General features: G+C 57.5%; 1 protein-coding gene across 1 annotated transcript; it reads left to right on the top strand.

The window, feature by feature from the left end:
- The first annotated feature begins 880 nt into the window (after positions 1-880).
- Positions 881-19,973, top strand: LOC119105847 (protein peanut-like). The gene is given in 11 exon segments (XM_037229401.1): positions 881-1,021; positions 8,965-9,071; positions 9,375-9,475; positions 9,602-9,656; positions 9,658-9,855; positions 10,242-10,379; positions 10,938-11,036; positions 11,636-11,754; positions 12,248-12,383; positions 12,797-12,960; positions 18,813-19,973. Coding segments are annotated over 11 exon segments (1,167 nt in total). The 5' UTR covers positions 881-1,011; the 3' UTR covers positions 18,853-19,973.
- Positions 19,974-20,073: the final 100 nt, after the last annotated feature.

Genomic DNA, 20,073 nt, shown 5'->3' with positions numbered 1-20,073 from the left:
GGCGAATCTGGGATGGTCGGCCGCGTGCTTCCCCTCCCCCCCCCCCTGTCTTTGCTAGTGCAGCGCTCTCATTCGAAGGAGCTTAGCTCATCAGCCTAAGAAAGGACAGCTTGTTGTCGAGACTCGGCATACCCAACTTAGTGAGTGCATAATGCTCTTTTGGCGGCGTGGTACTGCCTCAGGCCCTGGCCAAAGCACCTGGGAACTCTGTCAACTAGACTGACGTGCAATTGCACAGCATTGTCACCTCATGCGGAGTGTGCTCGCTGCTCATGGGCGCGATCGGCGTCGTTTCGGACCGAGGTGAATTTCAGAGATAGTCGGCACCCACCGAACTCTGAATTTCAATTGCACCGTTTAGCAGACCATGGTCCTGCCCATTGTCCGTCTTGCGTTTACCGCACTGTTCTCAATTCTAAGGAAGCCAGTTGCTCACCCATCTTGCCGGCTGTTCTCCATCTCAAAGAGCTGTTCCTGCCGGAGCGGGTGAAGTCGCTTGCACCTGACCTCCCGGAGCCTCTCTCGCCCCATCTCAGCCAGCGACTCCCGCCCCATCCCACGGATCCACTCCCGCGCCATCAGTCACTCCCACCCCGTCTCACGGATCTGCTCCCGCTCCTTCAGTCGCTCCCGTCCCGTCTCACGGATCCGCTCCCGCACCATCAGTCGCTCTCGCCCCATCTCACGGACTCTTGCGCACCCTCTCCCCCGGAGTCACGTCCTCTTCATCTGACGGAGCCGCCCCGCCGGTAGGTGGCGCCGAAGCCGGAGTCGTCGCCGCGGGAGCCGCCGCCAACGGCGCCGCGGGAGCCGCCGCCGCCGGCTCCCACCAAGAGCGCGGCTCCGGCCAAGGGGGCGGCGCCGGAGCCGCCGCGGCGCGCCGACGAGCACAACCGAGAACGTCAGCACCGGGAGTGGCGCACCAGGCAGCTGGATGGCTGCGTCGGCTTCGCCAACCTGCCCAACCAGGTGTACCGGCGCGCCGTCAAGAAGGGCTTCCACTTCACGCTGATGGTGGTCGGTGAGTGTTGACGGTGGTGGTGGCGAGGATGCCGTGTTGATAACGGCAGGTGATGAGTGGTGGGTGAGTGATCACGCCGGGGAGCGGTTTGTTTGGGGCAGGCGAGAGGTGAGAAGAAAGGGCTGGGCTGCCGATTAGGCTCAGTTCGTCCGGATGGAGATTGACGAGAGGTCTCGGTGATCCAGTGACCTAGATTTGAAGGTAAAATCGGATTGGATAGATCAGAGAACTTTTTTCGTTCTCAAGCTCGCGAGAGTTCGAGTCAAGTGTTTTGTGTCGTCGCTGAATCTGATCGAAGTTCGTGTCAGATCGGGAAAAGAGTTTCTTTTTCATCGGAATAGAAGGATGAAAGATGATTTCATCTTAATGTAATACAACATTCGCGAGACCAGGTGAGGAACACCCGCCTCACTCTGATGGGCTTTGGCAACAGAAAGAACGAAGCTTCCGCTTCACGCGGATGTTGGACACATCTTGATAATGTGTGTCGGGAAATGTCAGTGAAGGTATCGTCGACTCTGACCAGACGCATCGCCACTCTAAGTGTCGGGACGGCCATGTTTATGAGGTAGGAGCATTGGCGCGGCGTAGACGACTGGAGGCCGTGTGTTATTTGGAATGCACCCACTTGCGTTTTTGCCTTTGGTTCGCACCGGCAAAGTAAAGCGGTCAAACGGCACGAAACACTCTGACTTGTGCGCGGAGAACCCGAGGCGGGGCGCGGGGAGGACAGCCACTTCTGAGACCTGACCGTGGCTCTTAATGTACTGCATGTTAATGATGCACCAGTCTGGAGTACTGGCATTGACGGATCGTCCTGCGATGAGTAATGGTTTGACGGACCGGTGACGCACACCGCACCTGCTTCCCCCACCTGACAGAGTCGAGCATGAGATCTGCGCGCCGCGGCATGGACGCCGGTCATAAAACATCGCGTGCGCGCAAACTTCCGGAGAATTCTGCGCCAGTGGCTAATGCACTGGCTTGACTGATGGTGCATACTTCCGCCTAATTATCCGCCGAAACACATGATTTCAGGAAGGAAAGGATTCGGAAGAGGAGGCTCACTTATTTTGCATGTGCTGGTTTGGCGGATTCGCGTAAGCATCAACTGGGCTGATGTATATGCACCCTCGGCCGTAGGATCGTTCGGCACGACTGCGTCGCCTCCCCTCTGCAGAGGTCGTTCGGAGACGGCAGACGGCGTTTAGTGCCTCCGGCTGGGGAGCGGGTGGGGGGGGGGGGGGGGGAGGGGCAGCTGTCCGGCGTGGGCAGGTGGGGCGAAGTGCAGCCGAGCAGCTGCCGTCTGCGGGGCAGGGGAAGGGGGGGGGGGCAGGCTCTCGCATCAGCACGCGCGTCTGGACTTTTAGCCCGCCAGTCGTGTGGTCACGTGGTCTCAGGCGGTGCCGTCCGTCATCGTGTTGGCATGGCTGGAGTCTAGGCTGTTTTCATTTCCGGCACCGGCGCGTGCTGTTGACGCTGGAAAATCCCCCCGCCGTCACATTTTCGTTCTGTTATACATTCTGGCGGTGCGCCGGCGGTGAGAGACGGGGACGCGCGAGGCGGCGCCTGCGTTGAGATAGGGCCATGCACCCTGGTAGAGGTGGTCCGAGATCTTTGAAGTTCCTGCAACGTTCTGGTATCTCATTTAATCTTGCGTTAATGGAATGAGTTGCAAAAAGTTGTTTGTTCTTTCAGTAAACAGGTTGATTAATTGTGATAAATGAGTGCGGCCACGGATTTCGTGCGGGGAAAAATATAGAGACATCCACCGCAGGGGGCTGGACTGGGCTGCGACACAAGTGGTTCGTGGATACTACCCTCCCGCGATTTGAAAGAGGTCAGTTGATAACCTGGCGCGTTTTGCTCTTCCATGGTTCCCTTGTATATCCCCAAAATTCGCCCTCTTCCTCGTTGTTTGCTTTGGGACTTCCCTAGTGATTAAAGACAAGGCTTCGCACATCCTCAGACAACACTTAAAGTCGTCTGCATTGTGCGTTCAACGAAGGCTGTCTACCTGATTCCACGGCGAGTAGGTCATGGGAAAGCCCAACGTCCTTCCGCAGTTTCTACCTTTCCGCACAGACGTCAGCGAAATGTGAGTGGCAGACGAAATGTAATTGGGCGGCACTTCCTCTGAGCTGCCCTTGAGTCGGCCAGCTTTCAAGGAAATGCCAGCCATTCCGAGACACCGTGATACTTGTGCTCAGCCACCTTTCAAGGAAATGCCAGCCATTCCGAGACACCGTGATACTTGTGCTCAGCCATTTGTTCCCGTTACGGGTATCAAGCGTTCAATGCTCTAAGGTTTCGTGCCAGAGCTCGATGAAGTCAACGGCTTGCCTGCGCTGTTTGCAGCTTAGCTGCTGCATTCGGGCACGGAGACAGCGATTGTGCATTAGCCCCGGACTGCGGAGATTTGGACTTCTGACGTTTATCCGCTGCCAAACGTCGTCAAATCTCGGACCTTCTGTGGCTTGCATGGTCTCCTGCGTCTCACGTGCCACGTGCATCACGTGATACCTCCTGCTTGGCGTGTGCTCGGCGTCCCACATGCCATGTGTTTCGTGTCTTCTTTCCCACGTATCTCGTGTTTATTTCTCAGCTCACATTGTGTGTGCTCCGTCCGGCGTGAGGCGTCTCTTGCGTCTCCTCTGTTACACTCTCCGCCTCACGTGCTGTCTCCGGCGGGCCGTGGCGGCGACCAGACCCGCTAGCCGCCTGTCGTGAACCTGCCGCCTCGCTCCCACGGGCCCGGTCGGCCACCAGACCGCGCAGGGCGGCGCCTCCGTCTGTCGCGTCCCCGCGCCCTGCCACGCGTGCGGCGACCGGCTGGGTGTGACGTCACACCGGCGGCAGACGGCGTGTAAACAAACCAGCCTGCTGCTGACGGTCGCACTGTGGCCCGTGTTTACCAGACCCCATCGGCTTCTTTCGAACGGATAGTTTCCGATTTCAGTAACTTTTAACGTTCGCGGTTCGTCGACGTTGGTACGGAAAAGGTGGATGTCATAAGTGTTCAAGGATGTCGCCATCCCCCCGCCCTCCGCACGTGTAGCGATGTTCCACATACCGCCCCGGCGTGGGTGCCGGGGAAGGTATGTTGCCGTCCCAATGAATGGGCCGCCCAGAAATAGATGCCGCTTCTGGCAGTCGTCCAGGCCTAACAATGCGGCGAAGGGAAAGGAACGAATCCCTATGTACCGTTGGAGGTGCGAAGACGCAAGCTGGTGGCGTGGAGTTGTTGCCCAGCCCTCCGAGAAAAGCACGGCATAAGAGGTCATAGCCATGAGTCTCGGATCTGGGTTTTCAGGCTTTTTTGAAAACGTCCTCGTCACTCTTGGGAACCACCACACTTGATAAAACGGATGGATGTGGAGAGCACATCCATGCCAACCAAAAATAGTCGTAGTGTTGGAACAGAGCCGTGTACGATAGCGAAGAACGGAAGCCTGGCCAGGTGTCGTCCGCCAGTAGCCAAATGTAGCACGTTGCAAAAATTTTGCTCAAGAGGATGGGGGAGGGACAAACGTCAACTTTTTCCGAAATCCTGAGGATCCGAACCAAACCCCTGCGAAATTTCCCGGCATCTAGTGTACAGCTCTCGGTTACCGGGGGCCCTCCCTTTCTTGGTTCTCTTGGCCCTCCCTGCGGCCATGTCCATGTCTGGCTGCGTCATCAGCTGCGGAGCTGGTGCCGGAGCTGGTGCCGGAGCCGGTGCCGGAGCTGGTGCCGGAGCTGGTGCCGGAGCTGGTGCCGGAGCTGGTGCCGGAGCCGGTGCCGGAGCTGGTGCCGGAGCTGGTGCCGGAGCTGGTGCCGGACCGGCGGCGAAAGCGGGCTGGTGTCGAGGACCCGGTCTCGGAGGCAGGGACCCGGCCTCGGCGACCGGGACTAGGCCTCGGCAGCGGGGGCCCGGCTGCGGAGGCCTTAGAGGCGAGGACTCGGACTCGGTCCCAGCGTCGAGGACCCGGTCTCGGAGGCAGGAGCCCGGCCTCGGCGACCGGGACTAGGCCTCGGCAGCGGGGGCCCGGCTGCGGAGGCCTTAGAGGCGAGGACTCGGACTCGGTCCCAGCGTCGAAGACCCGGTCTCGGAGGCGGGGACCCGGCCCGGCCTGGAACCGGCCGGTGAGCGATGGCCAGGCGCCGTCGCGTCACGGACTGACAGTCACCGCCGCGTGGCGGTCGCCGCCGAACGGACGACCGACGCTGCGGTACAGCGGGAGAGGGGAGGGTTTGAAAATGGAAGAGGAAAGGTAGAGGAGGAGAAAAGATGGAGGGCACTTGAAAGGTAGGGAAAGATTAGATAAAGGAGATAAGTAGCGACATGGCACGGGAAAAGAAGCAAGGATGCGATGAAAAGGGCAAATGGGTTACCAACGCATTCTGCTTAATCACATTTCAAAAGGCCTCATGCTGTCCCTGCTGAACGGTCTGTGGAATAGGAAGCTGAAGTGCCTACATTGCGTGAAGTTTTCAGTTAGGTTTACATAATCAGCCTGTCGAGGCCATGGCACCGAGCCACATCAGGTGTGGCTGCGAAAAACCCTCATACATCATACATGCAGTAGTTGTTTGCTGTATAACTTGTCGGTGCTCCTGTCGTCCCGGCCCCGCGTGATCGGACCCCCATGTCACTTAACGATTCGATGCACACGTCGGAGATGGGGACGGAATCGGGACATACCGGAGTTTTGCACGATGCAGCACCAGGTGACCTCTTCGGTTGGTGCACGTCTCTGGTGCAGCAGCTGAAGTTGTGTGGTCCTGCGCTTCAAGCGCTTCTCTGAGTCCACCGGGACAGCCCCGCATGCTCCGTGCGTTACTTCATCGGGAACGAACATCTGGGTACACGTGACACCGGCTGTCCCGCTCCGTCCTGGTCTTGGTGCGGCCGCTGTCACACGCTCGTGCGTGGTTGAGTTGTGGCCCTACAATGGTCATTACATTACCGTGATGATCAAGTCCCGGAAGAACAGCACCAGCGGCCGGGCTAATTAGCGCATTGTTCGCAGGGGTCGGAAAGTGAGCGTGGTACGCCTATCGACTCGCTGCGCCTCAGAGGCCGCGCCTGGGACAAAGGCTTGTGTCGTGCTGTGGAGGCTGAACATGGACACTACGGGTGGCTAATGATGGCATGCTCTGGCGACATGCAGCTGGAGGCGAACTGAGCCTGGCGAGACGATGAATGGATGGGGTTATGCTGATTTCATTGCGCGTGGACTTAGACATCATTGCCTGTAAACATCGTCGCGTGGACATGTGACACCAATGGGCTCGCATGTGCAGCGGGCGCCGAATTATGAACTTGTCGACGACTCAGGCTGCAGGTGATTTGCGAAAGCAGCCGTCCTTATAGAATTTGGCTCTTTAACACATGATTGGCAACGGGATAGTGGCCCTGAAAATATCTAGGAACTTTGCCGCGTGGAGTTCTGCAGTTTGCCGAATGCTTATCCTCACGGATCGATAGATTCGAACCGCATTCCCATGATTCTATACTTTTCGCCGTTCCCATCCTGTTCTAGTGCGGCTACCGTAACGCCGCTATGGCAAGATGCAAAACAGAGTTTAAGTATGCCTGTTACCGCTAAAACCGGTGTGTGGTGCGATCGCACGGGTCTGCCCTCTGCCACCGCAAAGTACGGACCGAGGCCGTCAGCTGCCGCGGCGCCCACAGCAGCTTGCGTTGTCTCCACTCACAGAGTACGTCTGACTGGCATATTAAGCGGCATTGGAATGTGGAGCTCTCGCCGCCGACTACGCGATGCGAGTAGTGTGAGGCTGATATTCACGGACGCCGTGAAATTGCCGGTAATTTGTAGCCTTTTATCACGAGTGCACCGCGGGCTTCCAGGCTCCCCGCAGCTCCGTGCACGCTCCAGCCCTGCATCCGGACGCTAGCGGGGCAAATAAGGTCATGGGTGCCCGGTGCACAGCTGAGTCACCGTTGGCCGCCCCTCGTCGCGGCGCGGTCTCGCCGCCTGGCGTCACCTGGCGGCCACGGGCTGTTTTTGCGGCGCGATTGTCGCGATTGCAGCGATTGTGGCGCGCGGCGCAACGGGACGGCCGCTGGCGGCGGCGGCGGCGGCGGCGGAACCGGTGGGGTGCCGGTCAGTGACGCCGTCGCAGCGGCTCATGGGCGGGCAGCGAGCTCGTCTCAGAAGAGGAGGCCACTGGCCGGCGGTTTGTAGCGGGCTTGCGGACGATTGGCGAGCCGTGTGAGGAGTCATGTTGCCTGGCTGATGACATGCTGTGGGAAGCGGTTGTGCTAGAGCGGATTCGCAGCGCATCAAGATTTTTCTTTTCTACGTGGCGTCATGTAGAAACTTTGCCAGATGTGTTCGTAGTGCGACACGTTTTTTGGTTGCATCTTTGTGACTGTCGTGGCAGGAACTGCGCATGCAAAGACACAAAGATATTCGTTTGCACGTACTTTGCGTGTTCGCAACAATGACAACTGCAAATGGCGTGTTTGTAACGCCGAAAAAACCTTGGTATCAATTGTGTTTTGTCTTGGGCACGCAAATTGACCTCTGTACAATCGAATCTCTTACGCCATTCTGTCGCGCTTTGATCAAGTTGCGAAAAAAGTTGTGCACGTCCGGGAAAGAATCTACGCGACGACATGTAGAGTCTTTGTTGTCCGAGCTGCTACAAGCAACAAAAGCCGCAGATTTGTGACGTATGACGCCATGAGTAACGTCGACAACATGGATTCTGGGTCGTCCTGGTCGCCGCGAATGCAACCCTAGTCACGCGGGCGCGTGTTGACGTATACCACCGTCGGCTGAGGTCGGATGACGCTCATCCTGTTTGTGCGAGCCAGCGCGTGAGCCATGGAGACCCTGCGGATCAAAGCATGTTAGCCGCGGCACACATCTGCGCTGACGAGGGTGGGGTCTCCAGTGAGGGTAAAAAGCATCACCAGAACGAGTAATGTAAAGGAGGTGAGGGTGGGTCGGCCGACATGACCCCGGACGGCGTTCGAAACCGCGCCGGATGAAGGTCAGTCGGCCTCGGCCCGCGCGCGTCCCGGTCTTCTGTGGTGCTGATTACGGGCTGGACGCGACCCGGCGGCGCGGGTCCGCGCCATACCGCCGTGATCCCCGGCCCCAAGGTCGCGCCGTCCGACGTGGGCTCCGCGCGGAGGACCCGCTGGGATAGAGGTGTGCTCGACACTCAGGAGGACCCGCTGGGACAGAGATACGCTCGAAACGCGAGGTGGGCCTGCTGGGACAGAGGTGCGCTCGAAAATCGAGCAGGACCCGCTGGGACAGAGGTGCGCTCGACACTCGAGGAGGATCCGTTGGGATAGAGGTGTGCTCGACACTCGAGGAGGACCCGCTGTGACGGAGATGCGCTCGAAACGCAAGGTGGACCTGCTGGGACAGAGGTGTGCTCGAAACGCGAGGAGGACCCGATGGGACAGAGGTGCGCTCGAAAATCGAGGACCCGGTGGGACAGAGGTGCGCTCGACACTCAAAGAGGGTCCGATGGGACAGAGGCGTACTCGACACTTGAGAAGGACCCGCTGGGATAGAGGTGCGCTCGACACTCAAGGGGGGTCCGATGGGACAGAGGCGTGCTCAGCACTCGGGAGGGATCTGATGGGGCGAAGATGTACTCTACGCTCGTGGCCGTGATACACGCTGTTTCGTGAGCCGCCGCGGGCGCTCTCTTTTAGTGGTGGGCAGGCGGCCACATGGTCGGATCCCCTGTTATGGCCCTGTCGCGTGCTACCGACGGACTGGTCGGTACGGTGGCTGCTGTCGCGTGCGTCATGTATTAAAAAACGAGCCGATTTGTCGCTCTTTCCTGACATGTTCTGAATTTGGCCACTTGGAAATTGCGGTCTGGTGTCCTTTTCTGTGACTTACCACCATGTGCGCAGTGTCGTTTGATGCGCCACTGAACTGATGCATATCCTATGTGCTGTTTTGCAGGCGAGTCGGGTCTGGGCAAGTCGACGCTAGTCAATTCCATGTTCATGGCCGACATATACAACAACGAATACCCGGGCCCCTCGCACAGAATCAAGAAAACCGTGGCGGTAAGTCTCATTATGTTATATTTGTACGTAGAGAGTGCAATGCATCATCGAAATTTCAGGCTCACGGCGAGTTCGATCACTCCGTGCTGCAGTCAATCGTGCCCTTCATTTTGTTTCGAAATGGTGCTTGCGAACTTCTGGAAGGGAGCGCGTTATTGGTGCTGTCAGCATTTGGCTGTCGCCAGCGCCCGAAGACCAGGCGCAGTAATCCATTTCGTGTCGCAATACCGTCCGCCCGAGCCTCGGGCTGTGGCGCCATCGTGTGGTGGAAAAGTAATGATTGTTTTCCATGCCTACCGCCAGGTGGAGAAGACTGTCGCGAATCTGAAGGAAAACGGCGTAAACCTCAGTTTAACAGTGGTTGACACGCCAGGGTTTGGAGATGCGGTAGACAACAGCAATTGGTGAGTTTCTGCGGTTTTTTCCTACATTTGCTTGCAGCCCCAAACCGCCTAACCATACGTCACACCTGACGGTCGGAATCCGGGCGTGCTCCGCTCTATCCCACTGACGCGCCCTCCGCACTACAGCTGGCAGCCGGTGATAGAGTACATCGAGTCGCGGTACGAGGAGTACTTGAACGCCTGAGACGCGCGTGCGACGCACTGAGGTGCTCGACTCGAGGGTGCACTGCTGCCTGCACTTCATCGCGCCCTCCGGCCACGGCCTGAAGCCGCTCGACGTCGAGTTCATGAAGCGGCTGCACGACAAGGTCAACATCGTGCCGGTTATCGCCAAGGCCGACACCATGACGCCCGAGGAGATCACCCGGTTCAAGAAGCAGGTGCGCGCGCCGTGTGAGGCGTCCGTTGTGAGGGCTTGACGCCCAAGTACAGAGGGCAACTCAGGTCCTGGTGGTTGTCTTTTAAAGTGAACAGTTTTGTATTTTGCTGCCTTGGAATTGTTGGTATTGAACAGATCATATCTGAGGCCCCTAGAATCCTTCCTGGCAGTTCGTGTGTCGCATTTGCAAACGCCGTTTTAGCGAAGATGTGTCGTAACACTCCATTACTCGAGTATTCCTGGAGAGTATATATATATATATATATATATATATATATATATATATATATATACCACATGAGTGTATATTGCACATGGCTTGTCATGCCGCGCCTGACGCACGTGCGCACCCACCCGATCCGCTCACGAGCTCTTCGTCGGCGGCAGATCCTGAACGAGATCGCGCAGCACAAGATCCGTATCTACGAGTTCCCCGAGTGTGAGGACGAGGACGAGAACCGGGCGCAGCGGGCACTGCGTCAGCGTGTGCCGTTCGCCGTTGTCGGCGCCAACACGGTCATCGAGGTAAGCAGGCGCCATCGGCCGAGCGCAGTGAGAGTGGGGGGTGGGGGGGGGGGGGGGGGGGGGGGGGGGTCCGGTACCTGTTACTGAGTTACAAGGCATACCTCTGTTGCGCGCTGAGTAGCCGAACTGGAATGCACTGAGGTAGGTGACGGCGCTGTGAAGAATGCTTTGCATGGACAACTGATTGTATGGAGATGGTATTTTCATTGTTCTGGGATCGCTTGGCGCGCTTTCGTACCAAAGGTTAGTTATTTTAGGTTATGATTTACTTATGAATGATTTGTTATGGTTATGATGTTTGTGTAACGTCATTGCGATTTAACACATTTCGGAGGTGTGCTGGATTAGTGACGCGTACTTAGTGTTGTGTCGTCTTTATTCTGCTTCAAAACAAGTCACACTCGACTTTATTCCCTCATTCCATTGCTGTTCTGCGTGCGCCCTGGAGCCGTATGGCGCCTTCAGAGTCTCTGCCCCACTCCACGCGTATCTCACCTCACCAAGAGGCCGGTCGTGCCCACGCTCAGTCTGTCTGTTAATGTCTTGTGTGGCCACCAGGTGGACGGCCGGAAGGTGCGCGGTCGCCGGTACCCGTGGGGCGTGGTCCAGATCGAGAGTATGGAGCACTCCGACTTCATCCCGCTCAGGAACATGCTGGTGAGCCTACAGATGCCAGCACACCTGGCGTCCCGTTGGTGCCCATGCAGCGATAGCCTTGGTGTGGAGGCGTCAGAGGGTGGTTGGATTTAAACCCTCCAGCACCGCCCGGCCGTCACGACGTTTGCTATGATGGTATGGTGTGGTGTATATCACGGCGTTTGTTATGACGGTATTGTGTGGTGTGTGTCACGACGTTTGTTGTGACGGTATGGTGTGGTGTTTGTCACGACGTTTGTTATGACGGTATGGTGTGGTGTGTGTCACGACGTTTGTTTTGACGGTATGGTGTGGTGTGTGTCACGACGTCTGCCACGACGGTGTGGTGTGGTGTGTGTCACGACGTCTGCCACGACGGTGTGGTGTGGTGTGTGTCACGACGTTTGCTATGATGATATGGTGTGGCGTGTGTAGCGGGGATCGTGTGCGCTTTTGGCCGCCGCCTGCATCTGTCGTCTGGACTGGTAAATTGAGGTGCGGCGTTGTCACTACCGTCGCCGCCATCCTGTACCCCTCCTCACCGATGTGCTCTCCGACAGTGAAACTCACTGTCGATGCAGTACGACGTAGCCTGACCCTGCCCCCGCTCGTGCCGGCAGATCCGCACACACATGATGGACCTGCGTGACATCACCAACTCGGTGCTGTACGAGAACTACCGGAGTCGCAAGCTGGCCGGTCTGGGCGCCGACGGCAAACAGGCCAAGATCGTCAACAAGTGAGCGGCATGCTGACGCCGGCGCCCACGCCTCGTGCCGTCCTGATGATCCTGCACCCACCTCCACCCCACACCCTGGCATCCACGCTTGTACCAACTCATGTGCCTGCGCGTTTCCCATACTCACAGATGGTCTAGCTCTGCTGCTCAGTCAGCCGTGTGTTGATTAGTGCAACGGGGCACCGGTCTTTTCAGCTGTGGGATTTTTCGGTCTTTGTATGGGCTATATGGGGTATGGGGCATCCGGTCTTTATATGACAGTGTATTTATATGGGATATATTCATTAGATCAACAGTTTGGGAAAATATGTTAATTCTAGAATTTTAACAATATTGGAATGGTTTTTGAGGTCAAAAAGTTGTAAGAATGTAACCTTGATATCATGGGGAAGGTGAAAATTCGCGACATGTAAAAATGTCAGTGGTGCTCTACAGCTCTCTATTGTATCATCAGCTGTGATGCGCTAGTTAAAAGGCATTTTTCGTATTCCAGAAACCCGTTGGCACAAATGGAAGAAGAGAAACGAGAGCATGAACGCAAGGTGAAGAAAATGGAGTCTGAGATGGAGCACGTGTTCGAGATGAAGGTCAAGGAGAAGGAAAACAAGCTGAAGGAATCCGAGAGCGATGTAAGCCATCCATCGTCAGCGTCTAGAAGTCTTCCTCGTTGTGTGATCTGGCCAAGTACTCTATGCGTGTTCCCGGAGCACATTTTTTGTGTGTAAAGTAAGCCAGCGAGCCGTGCTGATGCAGTTGTTTCCTGTCTAGCATCACTCTATTTTCTTCGAGTTGCACATTGCGTTGAACCTGTTGGCGGGTTTTCCTTCTTAAAGGCACTTTCGATGGTCATTTTATGTCCGATCTCATGAATCCACAACAACATTGTTACTAACAGACGACAGAGTGGTATGAGCGTGGAGCGTGCGCGAGCACGTTGTACCGTCACCGGTCCATCGTCATTCCGCTCCTGATCCTGTGTGACCTTCATGATCCTCCGTTGACCCCGTGACCCCGCCTGACGGCGGCACTGCTCCGCTCGCAGCTGCACCGCCGCGAGGAGCAGATGCTGGGCCCGCTGGAGGAGCAGCGCCGCGAACTGGAGGAGCGACGCGCTCAGTTCCGGCGCGAGAAGGACGACTGGGAGCGACTCAACGGCGTCACCATCGACGAGCTGCGCCGCCGCGAGCTTGAGTCCAACAGCAAGGAGTGAGTGACGACATCGAACGCTGGACGGGAGGGGGGGGGGGGGTGGGGGAGTGAGAGAGTGGCGTCCAACAGAATGGACGGGGTAGCGACAGGGGACCTGGTGGCGTGGGTGCGGAGGGTAGCCGAGTTGAGTCAGTCTGATGTCCGATGCGTTCGAACAGTGAGGGTGGAGAGGAGAGAGAGAGAGAGGGAGAGAGAGAGAGAGAGAGGGAGAGAGAGAGAGAGAGAGAGAGAGAGAGAGAGAGAGAGAGAGAGGAGAGAGAGAGAGAGAGAGAGAGAGAGAGAGAGAGAGAGAGAGGAGAGAGAGAGAGAGAGAGAGAGAGGAGAGAGAGAGAGAGAGAGAGAGAGAGAGAGAGAGAGAGAGGAGAGAGAGAGAGAGAGAGAGAGAGAGAGAGAGAGCGAGAGAGAGAGAGAGAGAGAGAGAGGAGAGAGAGAGAGAGAGAGAGAGAGAGAGGAGAGAGAGAGAGAGAGAGAGAGAGAGAGAGAGAGAGAGATGAGGGTGATGGTAGATGGCTTGGAGAGTGGCTTGAGGAGAGGAAAGAGCGGAGTCCAAAGGCATAGTGTAAATGACCATGAAGGGTCTGATGAGTGAGCTTGGACAATGGGGACAGGGGAGAGCCCGGTCCAAAAACAAGATCCGCATGAGGATAAAGTGCCACAGATGTGGACAGGAAGGGAGCCGGGTGTATTAGCAGAGGGCGAAGAACAATGTAGAGCTGATAGAGGGGAGACGATAAAGGTACAGGGAGTGACGATGAGCGTGGCTAAAAATATGAGTTGCGAAGAAAAATACACAGAAATATGCTCAGGTAAATGGAAATAATCAGAAGCAAACGCACAGTTTGAAAAAGTGGTGAAGGATCGTAAAAGACATCGTCGCGTTTCAAGTGCGTCGTGTTTGACTGTGATGGGTCAGTTATCGCAAAGGCTGATAGTGCGCATGAGCAGGCGTACAGGCGTAAGTAGGCGAAGGGTGGGACAATATCCAGTGCGCTTGCGTCTCTGTGTCTCACCGCCCTTCCGTGAACCTCGCTCGTCCGTCCCTAGCCCGGCTGTGTGCGTACGTGCGTGTGTTTGCGTGTGTGTGTCTCCCTGTCCATTCACCCGGCTGGCCTCATCCGTGCCTGTGGCGTCCGCTGACGCCGGCCTCATCCGTGCCTGTGGCGTCCGCTGACGCCGGCCTCATCCGTGCCTGTGGCGTCCGCTGACGCCAGCCTCATCCGTGCCTGTGGCGTCCGCTGACGCCGGCCTCATCCGTGCCTGTGGCGTCCGCTGACGCCGGCCTCATCCGTGCCTGTGGCGTCCGCTGACGCCGGCCTCATCCGTGCCTGTTGGCGTCCGCTGACGCCGGCCTCATCCGTGCCTGTGGCGTCCGCTGACCCCGGCCTCATCCGTGCCTGTGGCGTCCGCTGACGCCAGCCCTCATCCGTGCCTGTGGCGTCCGCTGGACCCCGGCCCTCATCCGTGCCTGTGGCGTCCGCTGACGCCAGCCTCATCCGTGCCTGTGGCGTCCGCTGACCCCGGCCTCATCCGTGCCTGTGGCGTCCGCTGACACCGGCCTCATCCGTACCTGTGGCGTCCGCTGACACCAGCCTCATCCGTGCCTGTGGCGTCCGCTGAACCCGGCCTCATCCGTTGCCTGTGGCGTCCGCTGACACCGGCCTCATCCCGTACCTGTGGCGTCCGCTGACACCAGCCTCATCCGTGCCTGTGGCGTCCGCTGACACCAGCCTCATCCGTGCCTGTGGCTCCGCTGACGCCGGCCTCATCCGTGCCTGTGCGTCCGCTGACCCCGGCCTCATCCGTGCCTGTGGCGTCCGCTGACGCCAGCCTCATCCGTGCCTGTGGCTCCGCTGACCCCCGGCCCTCATCCGTGCCTGTGGCGTCCGCTGACGCCGGCCTCATCCGTGCCTGTGGCGTCCGCTGACACCGGCCTCATCCGTGCCTGTGGCGTCCGCTGACGCCGGCCTCATCCGTGCCTGTGGCGTCCGCTGACGCCGGCCTCATCCGTGCCTGTGGCGTCCGCTGACGCCGGCCTCATCCGTGGCCTGTGCGTCCGCTGACACCGGCCTCATCCGTGCCTGTGGCGTCCGCTGACGCCGGCCTCATCCGTGCCTGTGGCGTCCGCTGACGCCGGCCTCATCCGTGCCTGTGGCGTCCGCTGACGCCGGCCTCATCCGTGCCTGTGGCGTCCGCTGACGCCGGCCTCATCCGTGCCTGTGGCGTCCGCTGACACCGGCCTCATCCGTGCCTGTGGCGCCCGCTGACACCGGCCTCATCCGTGCCTGTGGCGTCCGCTGACACCGGCCTCATCCGTGCCTGTGGCGTCCGCTGACACCGGCCTCATCCGTGCCTGTGGCGTCCGCTGTACGCCGGCCTCATCCGTACCTGTGGCGTCCGCTGACACCGGCCTCAATCCGTGCCTGTGGCGTCCGCTGACGCCAGCCTCATCCGTGCCTGTGGCGTCCGCTGACCCCGGCCTCATCCGTGCCTGTGGCGTCCGCTGACACGGCCTCTCCGTGCCTGTGGCGTCTGCTGACGCCGGCCTCATCCGTGCCTGTGGCGTCCGCTGACGCCGGCCTCATCCGTGCCTGTGGCGTCCGCTGACACCGGCCTCATCCGTGCCTGTGGCGTCCGCTGACGCCGGCCTCATCCGTGCCTGTGGCGTCCGCTGACGCCGGCCTCATCCGTGCCTGTGGCGTCCGCTGACGCCGGCCTCATCTGTGCCTATGGCTTCCGCCGACGCCGGCCTTGTCCGAGCCTGTGGCGCCCGCTGACGCCGGCCGGCTGGCCTCCTGCCAGCAGCGGCCTGCATGAGAGCTGCTCCAGTCTGGCCGGGCCCGGCCGGGTCACGCTCCTGAGGAGCCGCTCGCTCTCCACCCGGCGCCGCCTCTCCATGAGGCTGCAGGAGCCACCGGAGCCCTGTCGGCAGCAGTGACGCTTCCCGTGTGTGTGATGTGTGCGCTGGCTGCGGAACGGAGACCTGGGAGACCGGCTGAGGAGCGGAGACCTGGGAGACTTGCCGCGAGTCGTGACTTGGTGTATGCGATCGGACAGCGGGGAAGGGACGTCTGGAGAATGGACGCGAGTGATGACCCCTGCTGTTCTCTGCGGCCCGTGATGACTCTGCATGTTGAGTGTGCTTAGTCTTAACACTTACGTGACCCCCTTCTGACGTGGCCCGATGACAGGGCCAACGAACTTTTGTAACTGAGCTTGGTGAGATGTGGCTATTGTGGCAGCCAGTCATGTTGGCCGTCTCACTCTCTGTGCTGCTGTGACGGGCAGGGAAGGACTTAAGGCTGTGGTAGATCGACAGCAGCCACTCTCCTCTCTGTGACGTCAGGACAGAGTCAGGGCTGGATCACTTTTGAAGCTTATGAGGGAAGGAGTTTCAGCCGATGGTGTTAACCCCTTGGGCGAGTCAGCCGTGTCACTGGTGCAACAATCGAGGCTGCCTGTGCCGTACTCCTATCGCGAACAATTTCGTGGATGCCTGTGCTAACAGTGACTTTACCCCTCTCACTTGCCCTGGTAGTACTCTCTTTGCCTGACCTGTCTGACCGTAGCACGGTGCTCCTTGTCTCTGGTGTCCCGGATATGCGGTTGGGGTGCAGCTCGTCTCGTCTCGGGTGCGACAGGTTGTCAGCACCAACCACGCTCTAATGAGCCCGTGTTGAATCACTCCCAAACTTCCGCAATGCGACGGTCCCATGCCTCGTCCCGTCCGGTCCCGTCCGGTCCCGTTCACGCTGTGACGGACCCGCACCGAATCACTCCCAAGCTTCCACAACGCGGCGATTCCATACCTTGTCCTGTCTGGTCCCGTCTGGTCCTGTCTGGTCGGTGAAGGTCCCTGATGCTTTTGGTCACACTTCTGCGACGGTGCTCGCCGTGCTCTCACTGTGGGCCAGGCTGTCCCGGGCCTGTAACGCTTGTGGTGGTGGACGTGCATCGCCAGTGCCCTCTTCCGGCGACCTGTCCATGCACACCGCTCGCTGACTGACTGGCGCGTCAGCTTACCTGCAAGGGCCGGCCTAACGAGAGCGCTCTGTCTGACTTTGCAGCGGTGGCAGGAGCAGGTGGAAAATCCCGGTGCCCCGACTGTCAGGTGTGCCGAGCAGCTGAGTGTCTGTTGCGAGTCGGACGGGCGCCTGCGACTGACACGTGCCTGCACTGGTCCTCCGCGCCTGTGTGTCCGCCTGAGCAGGGGCGCACCCAGAACACAATCACGCGGACTGGCTGGGACTGGATTGGCAAGCACTCTGGATTCAAGATGACTCCTTTTGTGACAAAATTGCTGCTCTAGCAGTGTTCGTCTTCACAGTTCAACTCTTCGCGCCATTTATAGTCATGAAGAGTGGAGCTTGAAGTTATTGTCTCCCTTTGTGACAAAAATTGCTGCTTTTAGCAGTGTTCGTGTTTGCAGCTTAACTCTTCACGGCATTTGTTTTTGTGAAGAGTGGAGTTTGAAGTTATTACCGGAGTCAACTCTTCGCAACATTTATTGCCAACAATCCCTTCATGCGCAGCATGCCCTGGGTGCGCCCGTGTTGCTGAGTGTCCGTGGTTTGCGTCTTGCTCCTGCATGCCTGCCCGCTTCCCACGTTGTAGTCACTTTTACTTGCACCGTGCCCCATCGTTTGCGTGGACAGTGGATTGACTGGACGTGTTTCGTTTTTGACAGCCACCTGGTTGAGCAGATTTCTGTTGTTCGTTGGTTGCATACTGGAATATTGGCGCACGGGATAGATTCAGCGGTATCGTAGCACTGTGTGCACTGTTTTCCCTATTGGATTGCGTTTTTGGGATCGGTTGGCTCAAGATGAGCTAGCCGTCAAGACTAGGCTGCGGAACAGTTGGAGGCCAGCGTCACGATACAAGTTCGGATAATGAGTATATTTAATATACCTATAATTATGCAGCTTCAGAAAGCATTAAATTCGTACATGCTCACCATAGCTGTCATATCCTTGCCGCGCGGACAAGGATTGTCATACAGGCACTATTAAAACCCCCAAACCTTCACCCGCCACCATGCAATCGAAACTTGGCCAATCCTCCCAGAAATGTGAACAAGTTTATACTATGGTGCCAAAGCCGTTCTGCGTAACGTAACGCTTGCATACAGTTGATGAGGGTTCTTTGATTGTCTAGTTCAGTTCAGTTGGTACAGAATGCCACATGACCATGATTCTGGTTTCCCAAGACATACTTTATCCATGTTTTAAAAAGAAGCACAGTTTGCGAGCTGGACCGAAACTGAAGCGCAGTTTGCGAGCTGGACCAACACTGGAGCACAGTTTGCGAGCTGGACCAAAAGCGTTCGTGGACCATCACTGGCTGGCTTTCTTAAGGCATGCTTCAGGGCCTGGTCACGCGCGGCGCGTTTGTACAGCACTAACAGAGGATGTCGTTTGACCGCGTTGCCCGTTTGTCCGACGCTCGCGGGCCTGAGCACACTGCCCACCCGGCTGCAGCACAGAGCGTGTGCTCCCTCACGCACTCATGCCGTCGCGTGCCTCTTCGTGCCGCCGACCGCTAACCGGAGGTGCCGCGCGTGCTGCACGCTGAGTGGTCAGCGAGCCGACCAATGGCAGCGGTGGACTCATGTGGCCCGGGGGCCGAGATGAAAATCAGCCGATGGCCCCGACCGTCTCGCATGTTTGCACTTACTTAGCTGGAATCCGTGTTGAGTGGCTTCGGAGACCTGTCTGGCTCACTTCAGATGCGCTTTTAAAATACTGTGTCTTCCGGTGAGCTTAAAGAAGACTTTTGTGCTGGTGGCGGGGTTTTCGTAACGGTGCGGTATTCTGCTCGCTCCACTGACCCCGGGCCGCCTTCTTTTGCAGGGCAGTAGATGGGAAAAAGAAGAAAAAGGGGCTCTTCTAGTGTCTGTCTCTTTCTTCTGCGTACTACCCCCACCTGTCCGTGAGCCTGAGGACCTCTAGTGCCGATTTCTGACGCCAGTGGGCGCTAGTGCAGCTCCCGGACGGTGCGACCATCAGTGCCACGGCGAGAGCGTGGTTCTGTGATGACTTGGTAAGCGCGGCGTCTTGCGGCCGTGCGAGTGGAGGATGAGATTGAGGCACCTGTGACTCCCAGCACTCCATTGCAGTGCGCGCAAGACCCAACTTTGTGTGTGAATACCGTATTCTTTTATGCAGCGTATTGCGTGCTGACCAATGTGGCGTAAGTTTTGCTTTACAAGCTTGTCTGATTATTTACCTGTGTACCAATATGTGGCGCACTTATCGATATCGGTGTCTGTCAAAGCGAATGCTATTGTACTTTTTGTACGATGTCCAGTGACGAATTTTGACAGTGAAAACTTGCTGCTGAATTGTTTAGTTTCTCGTCTTAGCCTGCAGATGTTAATCGACGTTCACTTTTCTCGCTTATTGTGTGAAGCCCTCCTGACTCGTTACACATCTGTTTCGTTCTAGATGAAAATTTTCGCCGGTGGACTGTGGGAGAATGTATTTCTTCCCCCTTGTTCTCAAAAGCGATTGTTCACCCTCTATTTCCTTCACTGGCAAATAAGATAAGGCAAATTAAATACAGATCATGCCAAGCGCCGCTTTTTTATTGAGCTTTATTTTCACTGTTGAGGGATTCGGTAACAATGAGTGGCATGGTAAGGATTGTCAGATTTGGACACGTACCAGTGAAAATGAAGCTCCGAGTGTGCGCATGCGGCGTGGCATGAACCGGACCGATCGCTGAGCTTGGACTAGGATTGTTTGCTCCTCCGCACAGTGGTGCGCTGAAGGCTTGAACCGTGCTACTGCCGTTTATTTTATGTCGCTTGCGCATTAATGGTGCCGAGCATGTGGTTTTTGTTGGTGCTCGATGTAAAAATTTGCGTTCAAAATCACCGCAAGTATGCTTGAACTCGTCCAGAGTTTTGTTACACTTTCCTCTCATGTGCCATGAGGTTTTCAGGCCGTAGGTACTTTTCCATTACTGGTAGCATTAGATTTTGTACAAATACATTTGCGGCCTCGCTGAAGTCCGGCAGACGTTTTAATGGCATTCCCGCGCGGACAGTCAGTCTTGTTGGCTAGAAGAAACCAAAGACGACCACCTGTGGACGGGCCGCCGTTGGCCGTA

The sequence above is a fragment of the Pollicipes pollicipes genome, unplaced genomic scaffold (assembly GCF_011947565.3).
Source record: "Pollicipes pollicipes isolate AB1234 unplaced genomic scaffold, Ppol_2.1 Scaffold_6138;HRSCAF=7277_pilon_pilon_pilon, whole genome shotgun sequence".
Taxonomy (NCBI): Eukaryota; Metazoa; Arthropoda; class Thecostraca; order Pollicipedomorpha; family Pollicipedidae; genus Pollicipes; species Pollicipes pollicipes.
The sequence above is the reverse complement of the archived record's forward strand: the minus strand, read 5'-3'. Positions and strand labels throughout refer to the sequence as shown.